At 38.3% G+C, this 14,184-nt stretch overlaps 1 protein-coding gene across 1 annotated transcript in view; it reads left to right on the top strand.

Moving 5' to 3' along the window:
- Nucleotides 1-13,709, top strand: part of LOC135197307 (uncharacterized) — a 34,658-nt gene extending 20,949 nt beyond the window's left edge. Inside the window, exons 7-13 of the mRNA XM_064224449.1 lie at nt 1,132-1,269; nt 5,230-5,367; nt 5,882-6,019; nt 10,441-10,578; nt 12,221-12,358; nt 12,730-12,864; nt 13,576-13,709. Of these exons, the coding sequence (XP_064080519.1) occupies nt 1,132-1,269; nt 5,230-5,367; nt 5,882-6,019; nt 10,441-10,578; nt 12,221-12,358; nt 12,730-12,864; nt 13,576-13,709 (959 nt within the window). The remainder of the gene's footprint in view (nt 1-1,131; nt 1,270-5,229; nt 5,368-5,881; nt 6,020-10,440; nt 10,579-12,220; nt 12,359-12,729; nt 12,865-13,575) is intronic.
- The last annotated feature ends 475 nt before the right edge of the window (nt 13,710-14,184 follow it).

Here is a 14,184-nt window from a genome sequence, read left to right as displayed (position 1 = left end):
AATTGAGAATATCACAGGAACTTTATTCACAGTCTTCGTCACCATAAAGGGACGAATAATCTTTGTTATCACTGTCGATGTTGATAATTAAAGAATCTACAGGTTTGTGGATGTTATCCGTGGACCAATATTCATCCTCAATGGATCTAGACCTTCTCACTTTTCTATTGACATTGATCCTTAACCTATTGTTAGCTTTCTCCACTTTTTATATGGTTTGGAGTCGTATTGCAAATGCATTTCTGCAATGATGCAGACAAAATAACATGGCGGCGATGACAGTGATGAAAAATCCATCTTCATCAATTACGCAGTGAATACTTATACTGTGAGTACTGCAGCCGACAGACAACTATAAAAAGAATGATTGGCAAAAATTAACCATTATTATGATCATTATGTTAAACATCCCTATCCTCTTCATTATAGACTCTCCAGCCTGTTAGCATTGAAAAATATCATGGAAAACGGTCTTTTATTCCATATTGTACATTACGTATAGGTGTGATGAGAAGAAATGAAAAAAACTGTGATAAAGAAAGAGTGAGAGAAATGGAGGCAAGGAGGGAGGGAGGGAGAGGGAATGGATAGGGGAAAGCAGATGTTCAAATCTGTAAATGAGACCTGCTGACTCTTAAGACTTTGCCTTTAAAAGTCGAAAGTAAAAACTTTAACTAACCATTTGACAAGGAACTATGTTGCTAAAAATTAGGGCGAGGTGTCTTATACAGTGTGTTAGAGTGCGAATTCAATCAAATAGTTAGTTTGAAAGATATTTGAAGAAAAAAAACGATGACTCGCGGTCACTGAAATGCGTAGTAGTAGTTGCTTTTTGAGTTAACTATATCTTAGTTTTACCGGACCACTGAGCTAATTAACAGCTCTCCTAGGGCTGGCCCGAAGAATTAGATAATTTTACGTGGCTAGGAACCAATTGGTCACCTAGCAAAAGGACCTACAGCTTATTGTGGTATCTGGACCACACTATATCGAGAAATAAATTTCTCTGACTCAGCGCTAGTTGCTTTTTGAATAGCAAAAATATAAACCATTGGTTAAACAACAGATTGAGGTAATGACCTTTTTTAACTATTGAATATTAGTATATTCTAAGTCTTCTTTATTGAACAGGTACAGTATGCACCATAACAAGTGCATGTTCCCAGATGAATGGATATTGTGCAAAGAGCCAGTGCAACAGCAATGAAGAACAGCAAATTCCAGGGGGATGTGACGGACCTGGGTGTAAATGCTGTGTCCCTACAACTGGTTTGTATCAGTATTTGTAATGCCTGTTCATAAGTAAACAAATAATGTACAATCTCTCTCTCTCTCTCTCTCTCTCTCTCACTCTCTCTCCTCTCATCCTCTCTCGCTCACTCTTCCTCTCACTCTCTCCCAAGGCCTCATCTCTCTCCTCCAACAAATATCTCTTCTCTTCTCTTCCTCTCTCTCCTCTTCCTCTAATCTCTCTCTCCAATCATCTCTCTCCTCTCTCCCCTCTTCTCTCCTCCCCACTCACTCGCTCTCCCCTCACTCATCCAATCCTCTCAATCTCTCTCTCTCTCATCCTTCGCATATCTCTCTCCCTCTCCTCTCTCTCTCTCGTCTCCTCTCTCTCTCTCTCTCTCTCCTCTCTCTCTCTTTCTCTAAGCAAAGCAAAGCAACCATATAAAAGCACAAGAAGTCACAAAAAATCATGATTAAAATAATTAAAAAATCTTGGGGCAGACTTGGATAAGAAACAAGTTGATGTGAGCATAAGTCAGTGTAGCATGTAAGGAAAAACTCATTGCTCTTTGTGAAGTAGGAATATTGAACATAAGTTAAACAAAAGATATTTGTGTAGTTAGCTTTGTAAATTATGCATATGAAATAACATTTAACACCTGATGGACAATAGTAAATTCTAAGTGTTTCTTTTTGCACTTGGGATAATATACATATTGAACATTGGTTAATCAACAGAAAAGGCTGTTGTTATCCCAGTATACTATGTATGTGAAATAACTACATTAACTCATAATTATTTGTACATTCTAAATATTCTTTATTACACAGGTACAGTATGCACCATAACAAGTGCATGTTCCCAGATGAATGGATATTGTGCAAAGAGCCAGTGCCAACAGCCACAATGAGAACAGCAAATTCCAGGGGGATGCGACGGACCTGGTTGTAAATGCTGTGTCCCTTCAACAGGTTAGTTTGACCATTTGTAATATCTTAATAATTAAACAAAAAATGTACAACTCTCTCCTCTTCTCTCGTCTCCTCTCTCGTTCTCTCTATTCTTCTCACTCTCTCTCCTTCTCTCTCAACTCTCTAAGCAAAGCAAACAATACGAAATCCAGTTTTAGTTACAAACCAATCAAGATTGTTTATAATAAAAAATCTTGGGACAGACCTAGATAAGAAACAGTTTAATGCTTGCACAAGTCAATGTAGTTATGGGAAACACCAAGGAAAAACTACTATGCATTTCAGGGACAGTGAGTCCTCTCTTTTCTCAAATATCTTTCAAACTAATCATTTGATCAAAATGGTATTTGAACACACTGTACAAGACACCTCGCCCTAATTTCTAGGTAATATAGCACATTGTGAAATTGTGTTAGTTACAGCGTTTACTCTTGACTTACTAGGTGTTGCCAAGCATTGCCAACCTATGCTTTGAAACATGCTTTACTCCAATCCCGTCCCGTCCCTAACTATTTCTCTCCCTCACCCTTCCCCACCTCATCCCTCCCTCAACACACTTTCCTCACCTTCCCGTCTCCCCTCCCAACCCCAAAACCCTTTTTTGCTTATTTCATTATATATCAAGTGAACTAGACTGTAAAAACTATGTTGGTTTTTGTAAAATCTGTGTTCATTTCATAATGGTTATTGTATTTTCTTAAATTAAATAAATGGGAGTAGGCTAGAGAGCGTATGACATATGGCTGTCACCCTGTTCACCAAGGTCTCCTCACTTCCCCTATATCCCCCATGCAGCAGCAGCTTTGTCTACTTCCTTAATGCTCACCAGGTGAATTGCCGTAAAGTGAAAGAAAAAAACAGAATATGGGTATAATTTGGGGGAAACTACATTCATACTATCATTGTATTTGTGTGTTTCTCTATCTATATCACACTAAAATTTCGTTTCCACTAATCTAACACCAGTAATAAGGATGTAATTTTTGTACCGTACTGAGTTTCGTACTGAGTTTAGTGAATGAGTCAAGTTTCTTGCCTCTTGCATTATATTACTTGTCATCAATGTAGTGTTACCTATTACCCTTTCTTCAGGCATTAAACATACAGGGATTTTTTTGTTATAAAGATAGTACAGGCAGCCCTCAGTTAGTAAAGGGGTTCATTTCCCGCCCGATGCTGTTAACCGAAAATCGGTAACAAACAGCACTAAAAACCTGCTTAATGGCGCTGCTAACCGAATATCGGCGCCGTTAACCAGAGATTTGCACTGGTGTTAACTAGACATTGGGGCTGCTAACCAGATATCGGTGCTGCTAACAAGAGATCGGCACCAAAAATCCAGTTAACAGCGTTGCTAGACAAGCACCGTAAAACCAGATAGCCGTTAACTGATGTCACTGTTAAACGAGGGCTGTCTGTATACAGTTTCCCCCTCATTCATAATCAGTTAATAAATACATTTTCTTATGTCTTTCACAAGTTTGTATCTATTTTGCAACAATGCAAACTTTCATAATTGAAGAGTCGCTCAATTTTTATTCCTTTACAGCAACAGACCAAAAATGCTGATGATTTATATTTATCAATAGATATCATGACATATAATCTGAATATACTTGTTGCTTATGAATTTCAATGACAGGAATCCTCAAGTCTACCTTAGTTCAGAAGTGCATCTTGAAGAACTGAGATGATTACTTAATTATTACCCCGTGACAATCAGGTAACCAAAATCAAATCACTCAGTTTAACTGACAACCCACTATATATTTAACACTAATATTTAGAGTGGTAAAGGAATTATGAAATCGGTCTCTCTCTGTCTCTCGCAAGTATCAAGTATTATCATATGTTGAAAAGAGATTAAAACATTGAGAATATCACAGGAACTTTATTCACAGTCTTCGTCACCATCAAGGGACGAATAAACTTTGTAATCACTGTCAATGTTGATAATTAAAGTATCTACAGGTTTGTGGATGTTATCCGTGGACCAGTATTCATCGTCCAGAGCTCTAGACTATCTCACTTTTCTATTGAGATTGATCCTTAACCTACTTTTAGCTTTTCTCCCACTTTTATTTAATGGTTTGGAGTCGTATTGGGCAAATGATTTCTGCAATGATGCAGACAAATACAGGGCGGCCATGACAGTGATGAAAAATCCGTTTTCATTAATTACGCAGTGAATACTTATTATGTGAGTGCTGCAGCCGACAGACAACTATAAAAAAGAATGATTGGCATAGATTAACCATTATTATGATCATTATGTTAAACCTCCCTATCCTCTTCATTATAGACTCTCAAATCTGTTAGTATTGAAAAATATCATGGAAAACAGTATTTTATTCCATATTGTACATTACGTATAGGTGTTATGAGGAGAAATGAAAAAAACTGTGATAAAGAAAGAGTGAGAGAAATGGAGGCATGGAGGGAGGGAGGGAGAGGGAATGGATAGGGGAAAGCAGATGTTCAAATCTGTAAATGAGACCTGCTGACTCTTAAGACTTTGCCTTTAAAAGTCGAAAGTAAAACCTTTAACTAACCATTTGACAAGGAACTATGTTGCTAAAAATTAGGGCAAGGTGTCTTATACAGCGTGTTAGAGTGCGAATTCAATCAAATAATTAGTTTGAAAGATATTTGAAAGAAAAACGATGACTCGCGGTCACTGAAATGCATAGTAGTAGTTGCTTTTTGAGTTAACTATATCTTAGTTTTACCGGACCACTGAGCTAATTAACAGCTCTCCTAGGGCTGGCCCGAAGGATTAGATAATTTTACGTGGCTAGGAACCAATTGGTCACCTAGCAACGGGACCTACAGCTTATTGTGGGATCTGGACCACACTATATCGAGAAATAAATTTCTCTGACTCAGCGCTAGTTGCTTTTTGAATAGCAGAAATATTAACCATTGGTTAAACAACAGATATTTGCTATTTTCCTTAAAAATTATTGAGGTAATGACCTTTTTTAACTATTGAATATTAGTATATTCTACGTCTTCTTTATTGAACAGGTACAGTATGCACCATAACAAGTGCATGTTCCCAGATGAATGGATATTGTGCAAAGAGCCAGTGCAACAGCAATGAAGAACAGCAAATTCCAGGGGGATGTGACGGACCTGGGTGTAAATGCTGTGTCCCTACAACTGGTTTGTATCAGTATTTGTAATGTCTGTTGATAAGTAAACAAATAATATACAATCTCTCTCTCTCTCTCTCTCTCTCTCTCTCTCTCTCTCTCTCTCTCTCTCTCTAAGCAAAGCAAAGCAACCAATAAAAGCGCAAGAAGTCACAAAAAATCATGATTAAAATAATAAAAAAATCTTGGGGCAGACTTGGATAAGAAACAAGTTGATGTGAGCATAAGTCAGTGTAGCAAGTAAGGAAAAACTCATTGCTCTTTGTGAAGTAGGAATATTGAACATAAGTTAAACAAAAGATATTTGTGTAGTTAGCTTTGTAAATTATGCATATGAAATAACATTTAACACCTGATGGACAATAGTAAATTCTAAGTGTTTCTTTTTGCACTTGGGATAATATACATATTGAACATTGGTTAATCAACAGAAAAGGCTGTTGTTATCCCAGTATACTATGTATGTGAAATAACTACATTAACTCATAATTATTTGTACATTCTAAATATTCTTTATTACACAGGTACAGTATGCACCATAACAAGTGCATGTTCCCAGATGAATGGATATTGTGCAAAGAGCCAGTGCAACAGCAATGAAGAACAGCAAATTCCAGGGGGATGCGACGGACCTGGTTGTAAATGCTGTGTCCCTACAACAGGTTAGTTTGACCATTTGTAATATCTTAATAATTAAACAAAAAATGTACAATCTCTCTCTCTCTCTCTCTCTCTCTCTCTCTCTCTCTCTAAGCAAAGCAAACAATATGAAATCAATTAGTCACAAACCAATCAAGATTGTTTATAATAAAAAATCTTGGGACAGACCTAGATAAGAAACAGTTTAATGCTTGCACAAGTCAATGTAGTTATGGGAAAACTACTATGCATTTCAGGGACAGTGAGTCCTCTCTTTTCTCAAATATCTTTCAAACTAATCATTTGATCAAAATGGTATTTTAACACACTGTACAAGACACCTCGCCCTAATTTCTAGGTAATATAGCACATTGTGAAATGGTGTTAGTTACGGCGTTTACTCTTGACTTACAAGGTGTTGCCAAGCATTGCCAACCTATGCTTTCAAACATGCTTTACTCCAATCCCGTCCCGTCCCTAACTATCTCCCTCCCTCACCCTTCCCCACCTCATCCCTCCCTCAACACACTTTCCTCACCTTCCCGTCTCCCCCCCCCAACCCCCACCCCAAAACCCTTTCGTGCTTATTACATTATATATCAAGTGAACTTCAACTGTAATAACTATGTTGGTTTTTGTAGAATCTGTGTTCATTTCATAAAGGTTATTGTATTTTCTTAAATTAAATAAATGGGAGTAGGCTAGAGAGCGTATGATATATAAATGGAGTAGGCTAGAGAGCGTATGACATATGGCTGTCACCCTGTTCACCAAGGTCTCCTCACTTCCCCTATATCCCCCAAGCAGCAGCAGCTTTGTCTACTTCCTTAATGCTCACCAGGTGAATTGCCGTAAAGAGAAAGAAAAAAACAGAATATGGGTATAATTTGGGGAAACTACATTCATACTATCATTGTATTTGTGTGTTTCTCTATCTATATTACACTAAAATTTCGTTTCCACTAATCTAACACCAGTAATAAGGATGCAATTTTTGTACCGTACTGAGTTTCGTACTGAGTTTAGTGAATGAGTTAAGTTTCTTGCCTCTTGAATTATATTACTTGTCATCAATGTAGTGTTACCTATTACCCTTTCTTCAGGCATTTAACATACAGGGATTTTTTTGTTATAAAGATAGTACAGGCAGCCCTCAGTTAGTAAAGGGGTTCATTTCCCGGCCGATGCTGTTAACCGAAAATCGGTAACAAACAGCACTAAAAACCTGCTTAACGGCGCTGCTAACCGAATATCGGCGCCGTTAACCAGAGATTTGCACTGGTGTTAACTAGACATTGGGGCTGCTAACCAGATATCGGTGCTGCTAACAAGAGATCGGCACCGAAAATCCAGTTAACAGCGTTGCTAGACAAGCACCGTAAAACCAGATAGCCATTAACTGATGTCACTGTTAAACGAGGGCTGTCTGTATACAGTTTCCCCCTCATTCATAATCAGTTAATAAATCAATTTTCTTATGTCTTTCACAAGTTTGTATCTAGTTTGCAACAATGCAAACTATCATAATTGAAGAGTCGCTCAATTTTTATTCCTTTACAGCAACAGACCAAAAATGCTGATGATTTATATTTATCAATAGATATCATGACATATAATCTGAATATACTTGTTGCTTATGAATTTCAATGACAGGAATCCTCAAGTCTACCTTAGTTCAGAAGTGCATCTTGAAGAACTGAGATGTTTACTTAATTATTACCCCGTGACAATCAGGTAACCAAAATCAAATCACTCAGTTTAACTGACAACCCAGAATATATTTAAAGTGGTAAAGGAATTATGAAATCGGTCTCTCTCTGTCTCTTGCAAGTATCAAGTAATATCATATGTTTAAAAGAGATGAAAACAATTGAGAATATCACAGGAACTTTATTCACAATCTTCGTCACCATCAAGGGACGAATAAACTTTGTTATCACTGTCAATGTTGATAATTAAAGTATCTACAGGTTTGTGGATGTTATCCGTGGACCAGTATTCATCGTCCAGAGCTCTAGACTATCTCACTTTTCTATTGAGATTGATCCTTAACCTATTGTTAGCTTTCTCCACTTTTTATATGGTTTGGAGTCGTATTGCAAATGCATTTCTGCAATGATGCAGACAAAATAACATGGCGGCGATGACAGTGATGAAAAATCCGTCTTCATCAATTACACAGTCAATACTTATACTGTGAGTGCTGCAGCCGACAGACAACTATAAAAAGAATGATTGGCAAAAATTAACCATTATTATGATCATTATGTTAAACCTCCCTATCCTCTTCATTATAGACTCTCCAATCTGTTAGCATTGAAAAATATCATGGAAAACGGTATTTTATTCCATATTGTACATTACATATATGTGTTAAAAGGAGAAATTAAAAAAAACTGTGATAAAGAAAGAGTGAGAGAAAGGGAGGCATGGAGGGAGGGAGGGAGAGGGAATGGATGGGGGAAAGCAGATATTCGAATCTGTAAATGAGACCTGCTGACTCTTAAGACTTGCCTTTAAAAGTCGAAAGTAAAAACTTTAACTAACCATTTGACAAGGAATCTGTGTTCATTTCATAATGGTTATTGTATTTTCTTAAATTAAATAAATGGGAGTAGGCTAGAGAGCGTATGACATATGGCTGTCACCCTGTTCACCAAGGTCTCCTCACTTCCCCTATATCCCCCAAGCAGCAGCAGCTTTGTCTACTTCCTTAATGCTCACCATTGGGGGAAACTACATTCATGCTATTATTGTATTTGTGTGTTTCTCTATCTATATCACACTAAAATTTCGTTTCCACTAATCTAACGCCAGTAATAAGGATGTAATTTTTGTATCGTACTGAGTTTCGTACTGAGTTTAGTGAATGAGTTAAGTTTCTTGCCTCTTGAATTATATTACTTGTCATCAATGTAGTGTTACCTATTACCCTTTCTTTAGGCATTTAACATACAGGGATATTTTTGTTATAAAGATAGTACAGGCACCCCTCAGTTAGTAAAGGGGGTTCATATCCCGGATGATTCTGTTAACCGAAAATCGGTAACAAACAGCACTAAAAACCTAATTAACGGCGCCGCTAACCGAATATCGGCGCCGTTAACCAGAGATTTGCACTGGTGTTAACTAGACATTGGCACTGCTAACCAGATATCGGAGCTACTAACAAGAGATCGGCACCGAAAATCCAGTTAACAGCGTTGCTACAAAAGCACCGTAAAACCAGATAGCCGTTAACTGATGCCACTGTGAAACGAGGGCTGCCAGTATACAGTTTCCCCCTCATTCATAATCAGTTAATAAATCAATTTTCTTATGTCTTTCACAAGTTTGTATCTATTTTGTAACAAAGCAAATTTTCATAATTGAAGAGTCGCTCAATTTTGATTCCTTTACAGCAACAGACCTAAAATGCTAATAGATATCATGACATATAATCTGAATATACTTGTTGCTTATGAATTTCAATGACAGGAATCTTCAAGTCTACTTTAGTTCAGAAGGGCATCTTGAAGAACAGAGATGTTTACTTAATTATTACCCAGTGACAATCAGGTAACCAAAATCAAATCACTATTATTTAGAGTGGTAAAGGAATTATGAAATCGGTCTCTCTCTGTCTCTCGCATGTATCAAGTATTATCATATGTTGCAAAGGACGAATAATCTTTGTTATCACTTTCGATGTTGATAATTAAAGGATCTACAAGTTTGTGGATGTTATCTGTGGACCAGTATTCATTCTCCAGAGCTCTAGACCATCTCACTTTTCTATTGAGATTGATCCTTAATCTATTGTTAGCTTTCTCCACTTTTTATATGGTTTGTAGTCGTATTGCAAATGCATATCTGCAATGATGCAGACAAAATAACATGGCGGCAATGACAGTGATGAAAAATCCGTCTTCATCAATTACACAGTGAATACTTATACTGTGAGTGCTGCAGCCGACAGATAGCTATAAAAAGAATGATTGGCAAAAATTAACCATTATTATGATCATTATACTAAACCTCCCTATCCTCTTCATTATAGACTCTCCAATCTGTTAGCATTGAAAAATATCATGGAAAACGGTATTTCATTCCATATTGTACATTACATATATGTGTTAAAAGGAGAAATTAAAAAAAACTGTGATAAAGAAAGAGTGAGAGAAAGGGAGGCATGGAGGGAGGGAGTTAGAGGGAATGGATGGGGGAAAGCAGATGTTCGAATCTATAAATGAGACCTGCTGGCTCTTAAGACTTAGCCTTAAATAGTCAAAAGTAAACACCTTAACTAACGAGTTGACAATGAACTATGTTGCTAAAATTACGGCGTGGTGTCTTGTACACTGTGTTAAAGTCCCACTTCAATCAAATAATTAGATTGAAAGATATTCGAATAAAAACGATGAATCGCGGTCCCTGAAATGCATAGTAATTCTTTATTGTACAGGTACAGTATGCACCATAACAAGTGCATGTTCCCAAATGAATGGATATTGTGCCAAGAGCCAGTGCAACAGCAATGAAGAACAGCAAATTCCATGGGGATGCTATGGACCTGGGTGTAAATGCTGTGTCCCTACAACAGGTTAGTTTGAGTATTTGTAATATATATTGATTTATAAACAACTAGTGCAAAAGCAAATTCTCTCTCTCTCTCTCTCTCTCTCTCTCCTTATTAATTCTGAGCAAAATGAGAAAATAAAAAATTAACAGTCACAGAAAATCAAGATTAAAAAATTAATATCGTGACACACCTCAAAAAGAAAGAATCTAATGCAAACATAAGAGAAGGTAGCCAAGGGAAACTTCAAATAAAAAAAATCTAGTTGCAATTAGGACACCAGAAGTATTAAACATTGGTGAAGCAACAGAACTGTGTGGTGTTATCCTAGTAAATTATGCATGTGAAATAACTATATTAACTTATGAGGACTGGAATCAGACAAGGAGAAAGCTCTAAATAACTTTATTGAACAGAGACAGCTGTATACGAGGCAGCAGTGTGAACGGAAGCGTAGTGTCTGTCATGCACACACAAACAAAAGGGGATGGAGCCCCTGCTGCAATTGTGTTTCTTCGCAACTGAAAATATACATATATCTTCGTGGAGAGTACATTTTTATGAATATAATATATAATATATATAATATAATATATCTATATATATATATTATATATATCGGCGTATAAGTCGTGAAATGCTCTACATATTAGTATATGATAAAAAAAGTATGTACAGAGGAAGGACGGGCATTTGGCGAAATGATGTCCTTACAAATACTCCTCCTCCAAGACGATGATTGAGTAATAATTATTGGCTGGTGGTCAGCGGAATCTTGTGGGGGGCTGGAGGAGCCCGCAGGTTCGAGATTCCATCCTTTTGGGGGAAGTCTTCTGGGTCCTCGTCGTCCAGTGAATCGGAAAGTAGGATGCCACCCCTGTTGGTGGACATGGGGGGCTTGACTGCTTTCCTTGGGCAGCACTGTCGGATTCCGGCGAGGCTGTATTCCTAGGCGGTGTCCTGAGAGGGCTTTCTGTGTGGTTGTCTTTGTCGGGAATGACAGTGGGCTTCAGTCTATCTATCGACACCCAGTCCTTGCGGCCTCTGATCAAGACGAGGAGCGCCTTCTCCTCTCGGCGGATGGGTCTCGTTAGGGACAGGTGGGTGGTGTCGTTCCGCATGAAGACATACTTGCAGGAGTTCAAGGCCCTCTGTCAGAACTGCTTCCTCCTATTGCTGTAGGTCTCTTGACAGGGATCGAATTTCTGGGCGGCTGCCCGGAGTCTTACCAGTGGGATGTTGGGTTCGTCGCTGTTGGCGGGGAAGAATTCACCTGGCACTGTAAGGGTCTCGTCGTAAACCTTCTCTGACAGTGACGGGTCGCCGTTGGCTGTTGGGGCAGTACAGAGGCTGAGGAGGACCCACGAGTAGCTGTACCTTCCAGTCGGGGCCTGTGCAGCATGCTCAGGGAGGCCTTGAGGGAGCAGTGGGTCCTTCCCACCATGCTGTTGGCTGCGGGGTTGTAGGCTGTGGTCGTTTGGTGCTTGGTCTCCATCAGACGTGCCAGGGAGGTCCAGAGTTCTGGGGTGATGGCGATTACCCAGTCTGTAGTGATGTCGTCTGGCACTTCGAAGCAGCTGATCCAGCTGGATAGGAGGGCTTCGGCACAGGCATCTGCGGTGGCTTCTGACATTGGGGTAGCTTCTAAATCATCTTTATTACACAGGTACAGTATGCACCATAACAAGTGCATGTTCCCAGATGAATGGATATTGTGCAAAGAGCCAGTGCAACAGCAATGAAGAACAGCAAATTCCGGGGGGATGCAACGGATCTGGGTGTAAATGCTGTGTCCCTACAACAGGTTTGTATCAGTATTTGTAATGTCTGTTGATAATTAAACAACTACTGTACAATATCTCTCTCTCTCTCTCTCTCTTCTCTCTCTGTACAGCAAGAAAACAATAAAAAACCAAGAAGTCACAAACCAATCAAGATTAATATAATAAAAAAATCTTGGGACAGACCTAGATAACAAACAACCTAATGTTAGCATAAATCAATGAAGTTATGGGAAACAGCAAGGAAGGCAAAACCCGTAGCTCTTTGGGAAGTAGGAATATTAAACATTGGTTTAACAACAGATATTTGTGTTAGTATCATTGTAAATTGTGTATGTGACAATTTTATTACTTGATGAATATTAGTAAACTTTACGTCTCGTTTATTGTACAGGTACAGTATGCACCATAACAAGTGCATGTTCCCAGATGAATGGATATTGTGCAAAGAGCCAGTGCAACAGCAATGAAGAACAGCAAATTCCAGGGGGATGCGACGGACCTGGTTGTAAATGCTGTGCCCCTAAAGGTTTGTTTATTTGCAATTTTTGTTGAGTAATAGTTATGTAAGCGCCTCTCTCTCTCTCTCTCTCTCTCTCTCTCTCTCTCTCCTCTCTCTCTCTCTCTCTCATTACTCCTAAAGTATATTGAGCAAATAAAGAAGTAGTCTCTCAATAGCTCAAGATTAAAAGACAATATGCTCTCGTCATAGAACTAGATATAAAAAAAGATGAAGTCAGAAAGAATGTAAATATGGGAAAAAACACGAAATAAAAAGACAAATTGCATAATAAAAATACTATATTAATCATTTGATAAGCTACGGAGAAGGGAGTTGTTATCCTATAATAGATTAACATCAGCCTTCATATGAAGTCTAGGCCATTCCCTTATGACACTCCTGATTGTCAGTTGATAAGACAATCAGAACACTAGACACTTTGTGTCGCACTAGAGTTCACAAAGAAAGGATGTATGTCCCTTCCCCTCTTTCAAGAATTGTAACTTTAATTACACCTAAGTTTTACCAGCAGAAAAGCAGCTTTTTTTTTCTTTTTTTTATCTAGACCTGGGATTGGTTTATGATTGGTTTATCAACAGCCAATCATGAGCGTCGTAATGGACAGGCCTAGACACCAGATGCACGACTGATGTGAATCTACTATAGTACAGTATTCATATGAACTAAGTCAATTAACTCATATATGTTAGTGAATTCTAATTCTTCTCTATTGCACAGGATGCACCATGACACCTACATGTGCCCAAATGAATGGATATTGTTCCAAGAGCCAGTGCAATAGCAATTATGAACAGCAAATTTCAGGGGGATGCGATGGACCTGGGTGTAAATGCTGTGCCCCTAAAGGTTAGGTTATTTACAATGTTTATTGTGTTAGTTAGGGCATAGTCTCTCTCTCTCTCTCTCTCTCTCTCTCTCTCTCTCTCTCTCTCTCTCTCTCTCTTGAGTAGTACCATTTTGCTTGGTGAGACGTACATGTGCACAGTCTCATTAATCAACCGATATCAGGCGTTTAACATACGACTAGAAAACGAATTATATCTAGATGTGTTCGTGAATTGTCGGTGATAAGATTAGTGTGAAAATAGTAGGATAAAGTGTCTACTGAGTTAGTTTATCGAGTGAAGTATTGTAAATTAGATCAGGATGGCAGTAAGCTCTAACTGTGGGAGGAGATGGCAAAATCTTGCTTGTCTTGCACATATGCAATATGATGAGTTAGCATGAAGGGAGCTGCCGTTTCTCATCTACGAGATCAATAACAGCCCTAATCAAAAAGATACAAAAGCATTCATAGACATATTGGAAGAATATGGTCCTTCAAAC

Source organism: Macrobrachium nipponense, chromosome 23 (assembly GCF_015104395.2).
Source record: "Macrobrachium nipponense isolate FS-2020 chromosome 23, ASM1510439v2, whole genome shotgun sequence".
Taxonomy (NCBI): domain Eukaryota; kingdom Metazoa; phylum Arthropoda; class Malacostraca; order Decapoda; family Palaemonidae; genus Macrobrachium; species Macrobrachium nipponense.
This window is presented reverse-complemented; position numbering and strand designations above follow the sequence as displayed.